Source organism: Lactuca sativa, chromosome 4 (genome assembly GCF_002870075.4).
Source record: "Lactuca sativa cultivar Salinas chromosome 4, Lsat_Salinas_v11, whole genome shotgun sequence".
NCBI classification, from domain to species: domain Eukaryota; kingdom Viridiplantae; phylum Streptophyta; class Magnoliopsida; order Asterales; family Asteraceae; genus Lactuca; species Lactuca sativa.
This window is the reverse complement of record NC_056626.2, coordinates 100,272,109-100,290,355: the sequence shown is the minus strand read 5'-3', so window position 1 is coordinate 100,290,355 and position 18,247 is coordinate 100,272,109. Positions and strand designations below refer to the sequence as shown.

Below are 18,247 nucleotides of genomic sequence, written 5' to 3'. Positions count from 1 at the left end.
ATTATAAAAGTGATTTTTTACAGTTTTCCAAATTTCTAAGATGGAAAATAAAAACTCTCCTGGTTTCAGCCAAACATATTTTTTAAAATTTTCATTGAAAATTAGTCAACCCTATTTTCTGAAAACATTTTCTAAAAAAAAAAATTTCTACAACCAAACGCACCATAAATAATCCAAGTTATTCTGATTCTACTTTTCTAACTCTTTATTCAATAAGCCCAAACTAATAATAGCCCAATGAAACTCAGATAAGGCCCAAACATTTTTTAGCGCCAATATTATCCACTTCTAGTCATCCCCATCCCCAAACACACACTCCTTCCAGTTCTTTGGTAACAGAATGATTCAAATTCAGTGGCTTCTTCCTCCGCAACCACTCACTTCTTCTCTACACCACCACCGCCGGAGTCTTCTATTCTCCTCCCGCCGACGGTCTCTACCTCCTAAGCCCTCCTCTACTCTTACCTTCTCCAATGTTTCAACAAAGTACTTCGGGTTTCGAGTGTGTAATTGTGTCAACAGTGAGAGAATTACTGAAGAATCAAATGAAGTTGTTAAGGTCAGGGCATATCCATTTCACGAAATTGAGCAGCGGTGGCAGAAATTTTGGGATGAAAATCGAACTTTCCGTACACCTGATGACGATGAACTTGACACCTCTAAACCTAAATTTTACGTTCTGGATATGTTTCCTTATCCAAGGTATGTAAATCGACTGAGCATGATGACAACTTCGAAATCACATTAATCCGTCCTTTATGCTGTTTGCTCAATATCTTATTGGAATGAATGAATGATAATATCCCTTTTTGCAAATTGATGTACACATTAGTAGTTCTTCAGTTTCTTATGCATCTTTGTTGCAGTGGAGCTGGTTTACACGTTGGCCATCCTCTTGGATACACAGCCACCGACATTCTTGCTAGATTTAAACGGATGCAAGGTTTCAATGTTCTGCATCCAATGGGATGGGATGCATTTGGTTTGCCTGCTGAGCAATATGCCATTGAGGTATTGTATTTGTTATACCTTTTAACAAATAGATTTATAATCTGCTCCACATTCTTATCATTGCTTTTGATGTTTTCCAGACAGGTACTCATCCAAAGGTCACAACCATCAAGAACATTGACAGATTCCGTACACAGGTAATTATTCACTCTGTTGAATAGGCTTTTTCCATGAGTTGAACCTGTGACCTCATATATGTAGACAGACACATACAAACACATAACCTGTAGGATGTCAGGATGTGTTTGTTTCACATATTGTTTTAGAAGAAATTGGAATTTGTCAAAGGAATTGGGATTTGAAGGAACTGGAATCTTTCATGCATTTGTTTGGCTGGAAATGTAATGGAATTCAATTCCATTCCTTTGTATAGTTCTGTTTACTTCACAAATCTATTTAGAGGATTTGGAATCTACATAGTGGCAAATGACAAAATTGCCCTTTATTCAAGATTTTATTTTTTGTCAATGCATTTGATCTCCAAATTATTTTTCAGCTTAAATCTTTAGGCTTCTCATTTGACTGGGAGAGAGAAATTTCCACAACAGAACCTGACTACTATAAATGGACACAATGGATCTTTCTACAGCTTCTCAAGAGAGGATTGGCATATCAGGTCACAATTTTTTTTTTTTTTCATTTTTTCTTTATTGTTTCTTGAGATATCTAAAATAGGGACATTGTCATTAAATAGTGATCAAGTTTCACACCAAACTTTTTCCCAAGAAATTTCATTTTGTTCCATTATTTTGAAATCTTGGATTCTTTTCTTCCATTGCTATGTAACTTCATATTTTTTTGCTGATGTGGCGAGTTCATTGGAACAAAACTAAAACTTGGTTACTATTTAGAAATTGTTTCAATAATCATATGTCCACATCAGCGCCACCTCATCCTCTTTCTTTCAATCTTTAGGCTGAGGTAGCAGTCAACTGGTGCCCAGCTTTAGGCACTGTGTTGGCAAATGAAGAAGTGGTGGATGGTGTTAGTGAGCGAGGTGGTCATCCAGTTATAAGAAAGGTATGCTTTTTTATTTTTTACTTTTTTGTTTTTTTTTTTTTTTAAGTTTTGAAACTTTTCTTATGCATTTTTATTGGATGTTTTATAATTTTACAGTTGATTGTTTATGACCAATAAGCAGCCAATGAGGCAATGGATGCTCAAGATCACTGCATATGCAGACCGACTTCTTGAAGATTTGGATGATCTTGATTGGCCCGAGAGTATTAAGGAAATGCAGAGGAATTGGATTGGAAGATCAGAAGGGGCAGAAGTGGACTTTCATGTTTTGAGTAAAGATTGTCAAGTTACAGATGCAAAAATTACTGTTTATACCACAAGACCAGATACCATATTTGGAGTAACGTATTATCTTTGTCCTCCTTCTTTCCTCATTAGTGTTAAATGCAAGAAATAGCAATTGAAATTATTTTCCTATTTCTTGCATTTATCCAATTTCATTATATTCAATACAAATGAAACTTTTTACATTTCTTCATCTTTCCATGCAGTTATTTGGTGTTAGCACCAGAACATCCCTTGTTATCATCCATAGTATCTGAGTCCCAACAAAATATTGTAACACTCGTATACCCTTTATGACACACAATTTTTGGCTTTTATTTTTTTATAAAATTCTTTAGAGGAAAAGTTATCTTGTTAACAGGTGGATGAGTACAAAGAAGTTGCTTCTAGAAAGAGTGATCTTGAAAGAACTGAGCTTCAAAAGGAGAAATCTGGAGTCTTTAGTGGTTGTTATGCTAAAAATCCAGTCAATGCTGAAGCTATCCCTATATATATTGCTGATTATGTTTTAGGGAGGTTGGTTTCCATTTCTTTATTTCTTTATTTCTTTATTTCTTTATTATATATCATCTTACTTTCATTTCTTTTTCTAATTTAGCTATTTGTTTGTTACAACATTTGCAGCTATGGGACAGGAGCAATAATGGCTGTTCCTGCTCATGATTCACGTGATCATGAGTTTGCGTTAAAATATAATCTCCCAATTCATTGGGTGATAACTTCAGATGAATGTTGTGATGATTTTGAAAAACCTTATTCTGGTGAAGGAAATGTCATAAATTCATCAAGTTCAACATCTGGGCTTCACATTAATGGATTACATAGTAAAGAAGCTGCTGTTGAAGTCATCAATTGGGTTGAGAAGACTGGAAATGGAAATAGAAAGGTCATAACAATTTATTTTTTCTTCTTCTTACTTTTCAAAATTGCTTTGTGTTTAGATGATATTGCTGTAATTGAGTAGAATTCACATGTGAAAATTTTGTTTCTTTCTCAGATAAATTACAAGTTGAGAGATTGGCTTTTTGCTAGGCAACGTTATTGGGGAGAACCGATTCCGGTTGTGTTCTTGGATGAAAATAGTGAAAGTGAAACTCTTCCAATTCCGATTCCGATTCCGATTCCGGAAACTGAACTTCCACTTACCCTTCCTGAGCTTGATGATTTTACTCCAACTGGCACTGGGGACCCACCACTTTCAAAAGCTGTGTCTTGGGTACTTTTATATATTTGTTTATTATATCTATAATTGAAATTCAATGAAGAGAACGAATTTTGATGTGAAAAAGCTTTGTTTCATATATTTCAGGTTAATACGATAGAGTCTTCTTCTGGAAAGCCAGCTAAGCGTGAAACAAACACTATGCCACAATGGGCTGGTTCTTGCTGGTAATTAACCTGAAACTTAACAATGGTTATTGACAAAAATATCCCTGATCATTGCAAAATTACATTTCTAGTTTTCTTCAAATTACATCATTAATTAACCTTCATAGGTTTTTGTACTCTTGTACAGGTACTATTTAAGATTTATGGATCCTAAAAATTCATCCCAGTTGGTTGACAAGAAAAAAGAAATGTAAGATCAATGTCTTCAAATTATAAAATTTAGAAATAGAAATGTTTTTTTCTTGCTTATTTATTTGTGTTTTTTGGAAACTTTCAGGTATTGGAGTCCAGTTGATGTTTATGTTGGTGGTGCTGAGCATGCTGTTCTTCACTTGCTTTACTCCAGATTTTGGCACAAGGTTTCATGCAATAATAGCAATCTACTTTCATTTATTTTGATTTTACACTTTTTTCTTAATATTTCAAAAAATCTAACCCCATTATTACATTCTACTTTTCAGGTTCTTTATGATATTGGCATTGTGTCGACAAAAGAACCATTTAAATGTGTCATAAACCAAGGGATCATCCTTGGAGAAGTAAGTCAACCCTACTTGGTCAACATCTTGACTTTCCCAACACCAAAAGACGTAAATACCCTCCTCATTTCAGGTACAATACATGGCTTCCAAAGATAAAGATGGAAATTTTGTGTCAGCAGATTCCATTCATGCATCAGGAGATCATAAGCAAGAAAGGATACCCGATGAGAAAGTATGCTCTTCTTATCTTATTCCATGTTTACAAAAAAAAAAGAAGGAAATTACATATTTACCCCCGGTACTTTTGTTACTAGGTTACTAAATCCGGTGCTTCATTCGTATTAAAAGACAACCCTAACATCAAGTTAATTGCTCGGGCCCACAAGATGAGTAAAAGTAGGGGAAACGTGGTGAACCCCGATGATGTTGTGTCCGAATATGGTGCAGACTCTCTTAGACTTTACGAAATGTTCATGGGCCCATTAAGGTAACAAACCATAAATATAAATACTTATAAATAAATTATGTTTCACGTTGACTTAAGTCAACGCCATTATTCAGGGACTCGAAAACATGGAATACTAGTGGGATCGAAGGCGTTCATCGATTTTTAGGAAGATCTTGGAGATTAATTGTGGGGTCACCTTTATCCGATGGAACATATAAAAATCAAACATTGGTAGTTGATGAAAATCCCTCTCTAGATCAACTTAAATCGTTACATAGATGTATTGAAAAGGTACGAATCTTTATTTATTTATTTATTTTTTAATTAGAAATTGTTGTTTATTTAATTTTGTAATGGTGTAGGTGACGGATGAAATTGAAGCCACACGATTTAACACCGGGATCTCTGCAATGATGGAGTTCGTTAACACTGCATATAAGGTCTCGTAATTTTAAATTATTTTTAAATTTGCAATAAATATTTAAATAATATATATTTTTTTTTATTTGTAGTGGGATAAACTTCCGAAATCAATAGTGGAACCATTTGTATTGTTGCTATCACCATATGCACCACACATAGCTGAGGAGCTATGGTTTCGGTTAGGGCATTCGACTTCATTGGCATATGAGTCTTTCCCGAAGGTTCTTCTTTTTCATTTTTTTTTCTACTTTAATTATTTTTATTATTATGGTGATTAATATTTGATACAATTTTGAATTTATTTATTCTCCAGGCTAATCCGGCTTACTTAAAAGACACCACAATAACTCTACCGGTTCAGATCAATGGGAAAACAAGAGGCACTGTACAAGTTGAAGTAATCTGCACAGAAGAGGAAGCTTTTAAATTGGCTTCTCTTGATCAGAAATTATCAAAATATCTCGAGGGCAAAATCGTCAAAAAAAGAGTTTATGTTCCTGGCAAGATTTTGAATGTCATTTTGGAACGTGAAACCAACAAAGTTGCTTCTCGATAGAGGTTTTATGTTCATTTTGGAGTGTGAGGAATTTAAATTTTGAATTATTTGATTCTAACAGTTTTTTCAATTATAAACTATGTGCACTTTTAAATGGACATTGTTGTTGCTTTTAGAAGTTTGGATGGATATCATCAGTTTGTATCTGTAATGTACATGGCAATAGAAAGAAAGAAAGCTGATCTTCCATTGACTTTTATACTCGTTGGTCACAAACACCAAATACTAATCACTCAAAGTGAAAGACTCTGAAACATCGCATCACTAATCAGTTATGAATGTAAGCACAAATTTGAATAAGCATGCTGGAATTCAATATCAAAGAAATTCAAAGCTCTCTTCTAATTAATTGGTCTACTTTGTTATCAGTGATAAGTAGGGTGGAATTACAATAAAAACCCATGGAAAGCGCGTACAATTTAGAGATTCAAGAACATATACATATTAGATAAGAAAGTGCTCATGATTTATTTGGAAATTCAAAGCTTTCTCCTGCTTAAAACCTCAAAGCAACAACAATTCACATCAAAATCTGCTATACCTTTACCGAATAAGATTGAAGACTAAAGTTAAGTAAAATTAATGAAATTAAATGAAAGATTGTGTTAATAATAGTAAAAACTAATTACCTGGATTAGGGTTGACTTTTGCTAACATCGAGCTCTAGAGTTATAGCAAAGAAAATAAGAGAAGAGAAAAGAAAGGAGAGAAAAAAAAAAAATAGACAAGAAAGGAAAATAAATTTGTCTTTTGTGCTCCGAAGTTGGAGAGAAATGGAAGGAAAGTTAAACATTTTGTTCTTTCTTTTCAAATCCTTTCAAATCAAAAGGAAAGTTAGGAGAGAAAGTGATCCTTCCACTTCCTTCCTTTAATGAAACTCGAAACACCAATTTCTCTTACTTTCCTCTAACTTCCTACCATTTCCTTTTTTTTCTCTCATTAAGTTGAACCAATTTCCTTTCTTTTCTCTCACTAAGTTGAACTCGGGAGTGGGGTGTAAGTGAAGTTAATAGATATCGAGAGTTTGAGACTTGCCATTCTAGATTTTAGGACCGTGAAAATGGAGGTAAAATTGATGTAAGAGTGGAAATGGATTTACAGGAGAACGTTGGTTGAGAAAAGGAGATAGAGATCGTTGTGAGTGGTGTCCGAGTCAAGGTCACCGACTCACAGGTGTAGAGTGCAGACCGGTGCTCAATGAACGGTCGTCGCTGTGGAGGCGGTGATGAAGGGGTTTGAGAGAGGCGATATTTAGGGTTCTCTGTGATGGAGTTACTGATAACTATGGACGAATCCGAACATTATATAAGCCGGAATTGAAGATCATGGGTTGTGCAGTTACCTTATCGTGAGGGGTTGGATTGTTTGGTGAAATTGACTCATTCTTCTGCTGGGATAGTCGGACGAGACAACCGTCGAATGTGACAAACATGGGGGAAGAAAAACGGGAGGAGATCGTGGGTTATGCAGAAGTGGGAGGTTGAAGGAGGAGGAATTGTTGTGAGTGGTGTCTGATTGTGAGGAACGCGGGGGAGAAGAAGGAGGAATCGTAGGGAGGAGTAGAAGACGGAAGAGGCTGCTGAAGGAGGAAAGCCAGAAGAGTGGAGTCGTGGGCTTAAACCGATCAATGATGAGTGAAGAAGAGGAAAGCGAGAAACCGAAAAAAACATTTAATGAGGGAGTTTATGCGGTATGATATTGTAAAGAGGATGTTGAAAGGACAAATGTACAAGCTTAATAAATTGATTTTACTTTGTTTTATAGTATAATTTTTTATTTGTTATATTAGCAATGTACATGACAAATCTATCTAATTATCTTTCATATTCTGAAATAGTATGTATAATTATTTATACTATTGTTGACGGTGAGTGGAAAACCGTCCAACAAATCTCAGCCCTTTAAACTCTCCATCTTTCAATCTCAGCCGTAATAACTCAAGAATTACGGTTAATTGGCTTCAACTCCTCCCCATGTTCCCTCACAGTCGACTGTTTCTCCCACGTTCAATCGCTTTTCATACATGTTCTTCTTCAATCATCATGATACGAAACCTTCGTTGTCAAATAGACTCATCCAGCAAGATCGACTCCACTTCTCTAATCGGTTTTATGCAAGAAACCGTCGTATCCACCCCCATGATCTTCCTTCTTCATTGCACTCAACCGTCCCATCTATGTAAGAGTTCAATTTCATTCTAATTGCTTCAATCGTTTCAACACTTGCTTCAATTTCATGAAGCCTATGATAATCATGTATCACAAATCAACTGAAAACGTTTTTCCCTTTGAAGAAAAGCCATCCAAGGTATGTTTATTGGATCGTATTTTTAGCAAATGATCTCTTTGATTATTATTATCTTTATTTTTTGTTTCTTTTATCTTGTTTATGTTTCCTTTGTTTAAGGGTTGTTTTGTTAGCCTCTTTTGTATTAAAAAAGCGTATCTTTGGTTTTAATAGATAACAAAGGAAAATGTTTGTTCTCTTTGTTTACCAATTTCTTCATGGTATTAGAGAAGGTTTCGACAAGATTAAAATCATAAACAGCAAAAACACCATGGCCGTCGATGACTCAAACAAATCCAAAACCGATGGCGAATCGATCGACGCCAATTCTCCATATTACCTGCATCCTTCCGACTATCCTAAGCAACTCCAGGTAAACGAAAATCTTACTGAAAACAATTTCAATGATTGGAGCCAAGAGATGACCAACTTCCTGTTAGCAACGGATGAAATTGGCTTTTTCGATGGCTCTCTTCTTAAACCTAACAAAAGTGACGGCAAGTATATGCCATGGATGTGGTGTGATGCTATGATCAAAGGATGGCTCACCCCTGCCATGGATAAGGAAATATGAAGAGCGTGAAATACGCTAACACGACTCTCGAGATCTGGAACGATTTACATGATAGATTCGGGAAGGAGAGTACTCCAAGAGGATATGAACTAAAACAATATATCACACAGACACGCCAAGAAGGAACCTCCATTTCACCTATTACACCAAATTGAGAAGCATATGGGATGAGATAGACTTCGTCTTACCAACACCGTGATGTGAATACAATGGCTGCAGTTGTAATGTCGGGAAAAGGATAACAGAAGGTAGGATATTCATTTCATAATCCTTGAAACGAATTGGTTGGACCTTGGTTTGTTGGGACGAGTTGGTAAACCGCGATGTGAATACACACCAAGAAGGAACCTCGACGAGTTGGGTCAACATGGGCTGTTGATCTTGACCATTGACTTTTACTTTGACCAAGGGTTGACCAGTTTGACTTCTGGGGGTATTTTAGTAATTTGGGAATTTATGAAAATGGATCATTGGTGGATGTAGGTGATTGAGTTTGGATTTGTATTTGGGGAGTTTGACATTTATCATCCCGAGCTACTTGTGAGGTGAGTTGTCCTTACTATACTAACAGGGTCGAAGGCACCAATGCTGGCCCTTTTCAGATTTGTATCTAGGTTTATTGCATGATATGCTTATTGATTTGCATCCTGGTAGTTAGGATGGTGATATGCTTAGTGACCTGGTAGGTCGGTATCCTAATATATAGGATAATGCTATGTTAGTGACCGGTTAGGTCGGTATCCTGGTATATAGGATGATGCTATGATTAGTGATCTGTTAGATCGGTTTGACTGTTATATGCTAGCATATGATATTTATGTGCACATGATTTTTTGATTTGGGGGTTGGGTTGAGGCGGATCTGCTTTATGCTGAAGGCCAACATACCCAGGGCGGACCGGATAGACTGCAGGCCCAACGAGCGGTCCAGATAGGCTGAAGGCCCCGAGAGTCGGTCCAGATGTGCTGATGGCTCGGAGAGCGGTCTAGGTTAACCCTTGTAACTCTTTTTGAAGTATTAATGATGAAATATTTGAGTATTATGTGAATTATGTGTATTTGTGTGCTTATTACTTAATTATAAAGATATAATTAATAAAAGATAAAAAATAAGCATCAAAATTAAAGTGTGAGATAAGCCCGATATCTTTACATAAAGTTTTAGTGGTCGAAACAAGGATTCCGGAGATATAAGGAATGCCGAAATCCGAGTTATAACGAAGAAGTTATGATCTGTCGAAGTTTCGCAACAGAACCGGCACGACGCCGAATGACGTAAAATATGAATTTAAGATAGAGCGATATCTAGCCTTAGTGATCTAAACAAAAGTCGTAGGGTTCGTTAAACCGAGAGCGTGCATGAAAAGAACGCCCAAATCTGACTTCGTATGAGGAAGTTATGATTTTTCGAAGTTTCGACTTAGCGGCATGCAGCCCGAATACTCGAAATAGAGATCGAGTGATATTTAGCCAAAAATTTCTAAATGAGAATTTAATATCTCATTGATATTAGTCCAACGATAAAAATACAGATGAAAACGGAGTTCAGATGAAGGAGTTATGAATTTCGAACAGAGTTTTCCTGTCCCGGCCCACTAAAAATACTATATAAGTAATATACTTATAATATATTAAAAATCAGTTCAAAATTAGCCAATGGAGTCTAAACGATAGTTGTAGAGCATAATCTCAACTTCGTGTCGATATAAAGAACGTCGAAAACGGAGTTCGTATGCGAAAGTTATGAATTTCTGAAGTTCAGGGCGCGAACCCCAAAGCTGTGTTAGAGACCACGACGTGGCAAGCAGTGCCATGACGTGGCGAGTCTTCTGACACCTCCGGGAGTCCCCCAGACGCAACTTACGATGACGTATGCAGTGACGACCAAGCCCATGACGTGGAAAAAGGGTGCCACGACGTGGCAAGGGCCAAATTTGCCCTATAAATAGATTTGAAGGGCTAGCCATTTAGGGTTGCTATTTTCTCTCCCCTCTCTCCCGTTTTACCTCGATTTACATGCAAGAAATATCCCGAAGCAAGTCCCGAAGCCCCGAAGATCCCGAGAAGTGCAATTCTCGAGCCGAAGCTCTGCCCACGAGGAGTCCGGTTTTTGTGAAGATCTTCCAGATCTACCGAAGAATACTACTTCTACAAGTCGTAGTGTTGTCCGATCATCTTCTGATCAAGTGAGTGTGTAGTTACTTTCTTCTAACGCATAATTATGAAGTATTTTATACGAAATACATGTTATGTGTATATTTTGTTGTTATATGTGTGAATGTATATTCACTTTCTTCTATCTCATGGATATGATTTATTCTCTATGAAATACGTGTTATGTATATGTGTCTCATCTTTTACCTAGAATGTGTTTTGAATGAACATAATATACATGTTTTAAACTATGTATAAAAATGTATATTTTATCTACTAAAATGTTAGGTAGAACATGGGTAGATAGTTGTCTTGTGATAAAAAGATGATAGGCCTCGATGTTTTTGATTTAGTCATCTAGCGGAGTTTAGATGACGATCACATACTTTTCTAGACAGTCCTGTGGAACGCTAGCAGATTCGCCACCTGTAGGTGTTAATGAACTTGGGTGTTCATTCGCTGTACTCCATCTCCCTCATGGTTGCCTTATTTGACTTATATTGCTGAGGAACCCCCGAAGCATGTGTTGTCTCCCCGATGAAATATTCTTAGACTAGGCCCCTTATGTTAGTTGTCTTAGGGATGTAAAGTCAGAATAATGTGAATGGGTAATTGGGTTATTGTTGGTTGGTGGAATTAAATATAATTATTTATTGTGGGTTGAAAACCCTATATGCTCACCAGGCTCCCAAGCCTGACCCACTCAGTTTCTTTGTATTACAGGTAGTGGCGCCAGAGCATAAGTTGGATGACTTGTCAAGTTATTTTTGGATTATAGACCTGTTGTTATAAATAACTGTTGTAAGGTATGTATTGAAATGTTTATGCTTTTGGTCTGTTTATCGGAACATGACATCCTGAGTATTGTAATATAATGAAAAATACATTTCTTTAAGAAATGCTTTGGTAAATCTTATTTTATCATATTTTGTTTTGGGAACAAATTCCGCAACTCTTTTAATCAAATGATTACTCTGAAATTATTTTAAAAGCATAAATTAAACCGGTCTTTTCTGGCCGTGATTTTGGGGATGTCACACAAGGCCCTTGAAGAAAATAAAATGTGGTCTATAGAACCTTTACCTGATGGGAAGAAGGCGATAAATTCTAAATGGGTGTACAAAATTAAATATATACCGAATGGTGAAATCGAGCATTACAAAGCTAGGCTTGTGGCAAAGGGTTTTACACAGATGGAAGGTGTGGATTACCACGACACCTTTGCCCCGTTGCAAAATTAGTAACAATGCGAACTCTCCTCACCTTGGTTGTGAAGAAGGGCTGGATTATACACCAATTGGACGTCAATAATGCGTTCTTACATGGTGATATCAACGGGGAGGTGTATATGAAGCTTCCTCAAGGGTTTTCAAAAGATAACGATACACATGTTTGCCGTCTCAAAAAGTCCATATACGGTCTTAAGCAAGCATCGTACAATTGGTATCATAACACAAATGCTTTGTTGGAGCTTGGTTTTACCCAGTCCAAGGCAGATTACTCATTGTTCCTGTACAACCAAAATGAAGTTTTTGTGGTAGCCTTGATCTACGTTGATGATGTGATTGTTGCTGGAAATAACATGAACATGATTCAGTACACCAAGTCTCAACTTCATAATAGATTTAACATGAAAGACCTTAGTACTTTGAAGTATTTTTTGGGTATAGAAGTGGCTCGCACGAAGGAGGGTTTAGTACTTAGTCAACAAAAATATACTCTTGACATCTTGGAAGATAGTGGTTTACAAGAGTGAATAAGAGCAGAAGGTTGACGCTGGTAAGTACAGACGCTTGGTCGGTCGATTGATGTATTTGCAAGCTACACGTCCTGATATTACATACTTCGTAAATGTGTTAAGCCAGTTTGTCTCTGACCCTCGATCGGATAGGGCACCTCGAAGATCTCTAGAATGCAACTTTGATAAACCGAAGAAACAGAAACCCTGTGTTCGTTAACAATGGAAGCTCGCAACAGACACTCCAACTCCCCCATGGGAAAAGCAAACTCCCTACTAAAGGACCGAGAAACAAAAGATCGACTCGCACCCGAGTCAAACAACACTAAAGCAGACAAGGAGTTCACTAAGAACATACCTAATAGAGGTACAAAAATATAAGCATAAAACAATCATAATCAAAAGATAAGAGATAGAAACATACCAGTCACAACGTCTGGTGCTGTCCTGGCCTCCTCGGCAATGAGCTGGAAAGCATGACCCCGAGCCCTCGGGGGCTCCGCATTGCCCTAACTCCCGTCAGTGATCCTCAATGTAGCTGGCGCAGGGGCCTGTGTCGGCTTGGCGGCAAGCAACGGACAGTTGACCTTCACATGGCCAACCTGATCACAACGATAGCAAATCCTCATACTTGGAACTGGGGCGGAATGACGACAGTCCCTCACCTAATTCCCCCTTGCCACATTTGTGGCGCCCACTACTAGCTCGACATGCTCCCACATGAACCTTCCCGCACTTCTCACAAGTGCGACCATGCTGACCTCCAGACCTAAAATCGACAACCTTTAACCGCTTCGGCCCCGGGGCCTGCCTCTGCTCCCTCAACTGAAACTCAATCTCCAACTCACACCACCTGGCGACCTCCTGCAACTCCAACAAAGTGTCATACTACTGAGTAGAAACAAACTGTCTGATGTCCGTCTTGAGTATGCTCAGATAACGAGTCATATGATCATGCTCTAAAGCAAACTTACGGCAAAACATCACCCTCTCAGTAAACATCTAGGTGATCTCCGTGACTGGCTCCAATTGATAGCTTCATTTTATTACTTCTTTTTTCCTAGTTTATTTTTAGTTCATTCCATATCATTTTAGTCAATATCTATGCATATTTCCCTTTTTGTTATTTTTCACCTTTATCGGGTACTTTCTAGTCTTTTGAGCTTAATTGCAGGAATTACCGAAGACTATTCGACTTGGAGGTATGGAAGGGATGCGGGACCTTTGGAAGCTTGCGGTTTGCTTGTGGACTTGAATTGGTGCAATTGGACCTGTTGTCAACATAATGAAAGGAGCAAGTTAGGATTAATTTTAGATGAAGAATGATGATGATGTGAAGGGAATTCTGAGCTTTATAAGATCAATTAAGAAATGACCCATCTTGGGAGAGTCAAGAAGACAATGTTGGGCTATCAAGAACCTTTACATGTAGGTTGGACCAAGAAATAAAGGAGCAAAACTAGAAGGCCAATCAAATGAGCAAAATTGATTACCTCAGCAGAATCCACGTGGTCAGTGTGGATTTACAGATGGTCCGCATGGATCGCAATTAAGCCTCTATTTGGGGAAAGTTGGTGGAGTACTTTTGAGGGACTTTTAGATCCGATTTTTTTCACACTTTTTACTAGAGTTTTTGAAGAAAAAGAGGGGAGAACACACTCAAGAACAACTCCTTTTTGCTATCAAGAGGATGTGGAAGAATTTGAAGATTTTGAAGAGTTGGGTAATTTTCTTTCATCTTTGCAAGTTGAATCATGTTTGGTACCTCTAAACTATCTTGTATTTCTTTTATTTTGGCCATACTTGGCTAGACTCATATTTTGGTTGATTAGGGTTTAGCCCATGGATGATTGGTTGTTTTGAAGACTTATGTTATCTTGTGTTTGAAGTTTATGGAAATGTTTTCTAGTCAAACATCTTCTTGTGTTTATTTATCCTTGATCATGAGCTTTGATGAATGAATGCTTATTTTTGTTGACTAATTTCTTGGTTAAGTAATGGACCATCAAATTAGTAAGAAACAAATGGTTTCTATGTTTGTTTTCATTTCATTTAAACCATAGAAATGTTTCCTCCATAATGATAATGTAAGAATTTGATTATCTTTTGGACTTGGTAACTCTTAGAACTTAAAGCTAATTGATTTTCACAAGATTATATGCTTCATTGATTTTGTGACTTTAATTAAGCAAATGTGTTAAGAGCTGCTCTAACCATTTTAATAACAATGAAGAGTTGAGGTAATTTTTGCTTATGAATTGCTATAGCCAAGTTAAATTAATTCACAAGTGTTGTTCCATTTAGTCTAATGATAAGTCAACTATGTCATCCCTGTGGTGTGTCCCAAAATCAACCAACTTTACTTTATTGAATTTAATCAAATCATTTACTTGTTTACTTGTCATATTTACATTCTAGCTTAGTTTTAATTTTCTTAAATAATCAAAAAGATTTAACCCCCCACCCCCATTTTACTTTTTATTTTTGTTTTACAAGTATTTGGACAAGTGATTTTCATAGAGATATAAATTGAACCAATCTCTGTGGATACAATCCCTTTACCACTATACACTATTTTAGTGTAAAAGATTTAGGATTATTAATTTTGTTGTCCTCGACAACCACCACCAATCCCTGCCTCAGGTCTAAAAACTCCTGAGCCAACCTCTCCACTCGAACCGAGGAATATAGAGAGTGCAGAACATCTCCCTGAACTGATACCATGATACCGCAACCCTCTGCCCATCAGAATACGATCCCGTAACAAGTCTCCACCAATACTTCACCCCAAACCTTAGGAGGTTCATAGCACACCTGACCTTCTGGTCAATAGGACATGAACACGTGAAGAAACACCCCCTACGCATCAGACAGCCACCTCATGGCCACAATCGGATCTTGAAATCCATCGAAAGTCGGGGGCTCCGTATTATCGAAGTCCTGATACTGAAAAGCCCGACCTGACCCAACACCTGCAGCCGCCACGGTTGCGGAGGCTACAACAGCAACCATCTCATAAATGGTTGCGTAGCGATCATCAAAGAACTCCATCATCACGGTCTTGATAGACCCGAATATCTCCAGAATCTAACCCCAGACAATAGCAACCACCTTCGCACGGATGATCTCCCTGACACGGTCCTCTGTCAATGCTGGCCCATCTTGACTGCCAGCTCCCGGTCCCGACCCGGATCCGGTCTCGAATTGCCTTGTAACCACCATACTGAAAATATATCAAGAAGACATCAGATAATCCACATACATAACAGGGAACCAACTCCCAACAAAGCCATAGGAGCTGTGAGTTCCTTGCTACGCATACGGGTCCTGTGCTTTTAGTAGTACGGGCCCATACTACCTTCCACGCCTACCCGTGTTTGTCTCGAGGATCATCACAACACCCTAACAATACTCATAAGCATAAATGAATGCGTAGTCCTCACTCCTAGAGGAAACTAAACATCTCACGACTGGCCGACTGACCTCACACAAGTCAACCAAAAAACTTCCACCAACCTTACAACACTCGTGTATGCTAGCCATACATAACATTGTACCCTATAGACATTTGAATATCTAATCTTTCCCTAAGCCCTTCAACAAACAAGAACATGAAATAAGTCCAAACCAAACATTCTCAGGCTTAATGATGTCAATTTCATAAAGAAAAAGTCCTAGGCTATCATGCATCATATAATCAGGCAAATCTATCATGCAATCCCTGAAGATCCCTAGCCTATCACTAACATGTTGCTCTAACATATCATAGTATCAAGTAATAACATGGTATTTTGAGGTCTACTTACTGGCTCCGGCTGGTCGTACACATCGCATCCTCCTTTAGTATTTTGAAAACCATTTGAAAACTATTTTGAAAATCTCTTCCTTAGTTTGAGACTGGATTCACACGAGTGTTCCTCCAATTCACTCAAACCAAGGCTCTGATACCAATTTGTAACACATAAAATTCGTGAAAAATTTAAATTTTTAAAACATTCCAAAATCATCATTGTTTACAACTGTTTCCAAAATAAGATCCATATCAGAGAAATCCCAAAATCGTGAAACAAAAACATGAGGATGTGCATGATCATGCCTTCGCCTTCCCGCGATCCTCGGAGGTACCTGAAACATAATCCAACAACTGTAAGCCTAAAGCTTAGTGAGTTCCCCTAAAATACCACTATAAAATACAAAAAAACGCGGCATGCATAAATGAGCCTTTAGCCTGACTGTTCCGCCTCGCAGGGCCTACAACCTATCTGGACCGCTCCCGAGCCTTCGACATGACTGGACCGCCTCGCAGGGCCTACAGCCTATCTGGACCGCTCGTCCGGCCTTCGGCCTGATTGGACCGCCTTGCAGGGCCTTTAGTTTATCTGGACCACCCTGGGTCTGTTGGCCTTGAGTACAAAGTAGGACCGCCTCAACCCAACCACACAACACATGTCGACATATACATAACTCATACACACATAATCAATTAACAGGAAAGCGTAGATCATACAGATCAATAAACATAGCATCATCCTGTCTACCAGGATATAAATCTAACAGATTACTATCGCAACAAGCATATGAGAATCCAAGATAACAATCCAACATGGCCGACATTGGTGACTTCGACCCGTAAATACAGTGAGGAAGACTCACCTCTCAAGTAGTGCCGAACCAGTAAAATCCAACTCCAAGACTCAGCTCTGGACTCAACAGCCTACAACCACCATATAACCATTCTATTAAAACCTATAAATACCCAAAATGCCCTCAAAGTCAAACTTGGTCAACCATGGCCAAAGTCAAGTCAACAGTCAAGTTCAACAGTCCATATTGACCCAACTCGTCGAGTTTCCTCAGTACTCAGAGAAACGGGAAAAGTCCAAGCAAACTCACTGAGTCCTCAGGACGAATCGTCAAGTTCCTACAGTTTTCTAGAAAATCGGGAAAACTCTGATCCAACTCGCTGAGTTGTCAGAACAACTCGTCGAGTTTTACCAGTTTAACTCATTCAACCCTTTTTCATCCCTTCTAACGCACAAGAATGTAGATTTGATACCCAATAGCTGGAAAACCATGTAAAGTTGCTAACTTTACATCCATGCATGACACTAATAGGCTAAACTACTCAAAAATGACTTAACAAAGGACTTAGTACATGAAGGAAGCCTAAATCTATATAAAGATTGAAACTTTAAGCCCAAAGAGGCCACAAAATGCCCAGATCTGAAGTGGAAACTTCCAAAAATGATCAAACCCAAGAATGACTCCAAAATGAACCCAAAATGACAATAAACTACCAAGGAGGAGATCTAAGCAATAAATGGTCAAGGTTTCGATTTTATACCTCAAAATGGTTTCAACCACATAGAAGATCCTAGATTTACAGCCTTCCTCTCAATCAAGCTTCTTCAAACTCCAAACTCCTTCCAAAAGAACACCAAGAAACACTCCTAAAGCTCACACACACACACACAAAAATGAGAGAGAATGCATGGACTATTGTTTCCTTGACAGAGGGGGCGGATGAGGAGGCAATGCAAAGGCCATAAGGCCTTTATATAGGGTGCAACACCCAAAAAGTTAGGGTTTCATAATTAGCCACCAACTCGTCGAGTTTTTCTCAACAACTCGTCGAGTTGGGAAGCTTCCAACATGTCGAGTTGAGGCACTCAACTCGACGAGTTCAAAAGGGAAAATTTACCTTTTAAGCCATAAATCTCATACCTAGGAATCGGGATGTCACAAATTTAGTTTGGTTATTTATTATAATAATCAAAAGGTATGTAAACCCTAACTCTATGCTTATTTTCGACTATTATAAAGTTCCTTTAAGGTTCTTGAGGTTCAAATTTTATTGCTATCGATAGAGAAAACATAGATCC

General features: G+C 38.0%; 1 protein-coding gene across 1 annotated transcript; it reads left to right on the top strand.

Annotated features, from left to right (window-relative positions):
• Positions 1–293: 293 nt before the first annotated feature.
• LOC111907871 (leucine--tRNA ligase, chloroplastic/mitochondrial) lies at positions 294–5,813 on the top strand. Its single transcript, XM_023903683.3, has 20 exons — positions 294–702; positions 867–1,011; positions 1,092–1,148; positions 1,508–1,627; positions 1,927–2,031; positions 2,153–2,376; positions 2,523–2,589; positions 2,678–2,832; positions 2,941–3,202; positions 3,314–3,532; positions 3,626–3,705; positions 3,833–3,895; positions 3,983–4,064; positions 4,167–4,244; positions 4,318–4,419; positions 4,502–4,674; positions 4,749–4,926; positions 4,998–5,075; positions 5,148–5,279; positions 5,372–5,813. The coding sequence occupies exons 1-20, from the start codon at positions 341–343 to the stop codon at positions 5,612–5,614; spliced, it is 2,925 nt and encodes a 974-aa protein (XP_023759451.1). The 5' UTR covers positions 294–340; the 3' UTR covers positions 5,615–5,813.
• Positions 5,814–18,247: the final 12,434 nt, after the last annotated feature.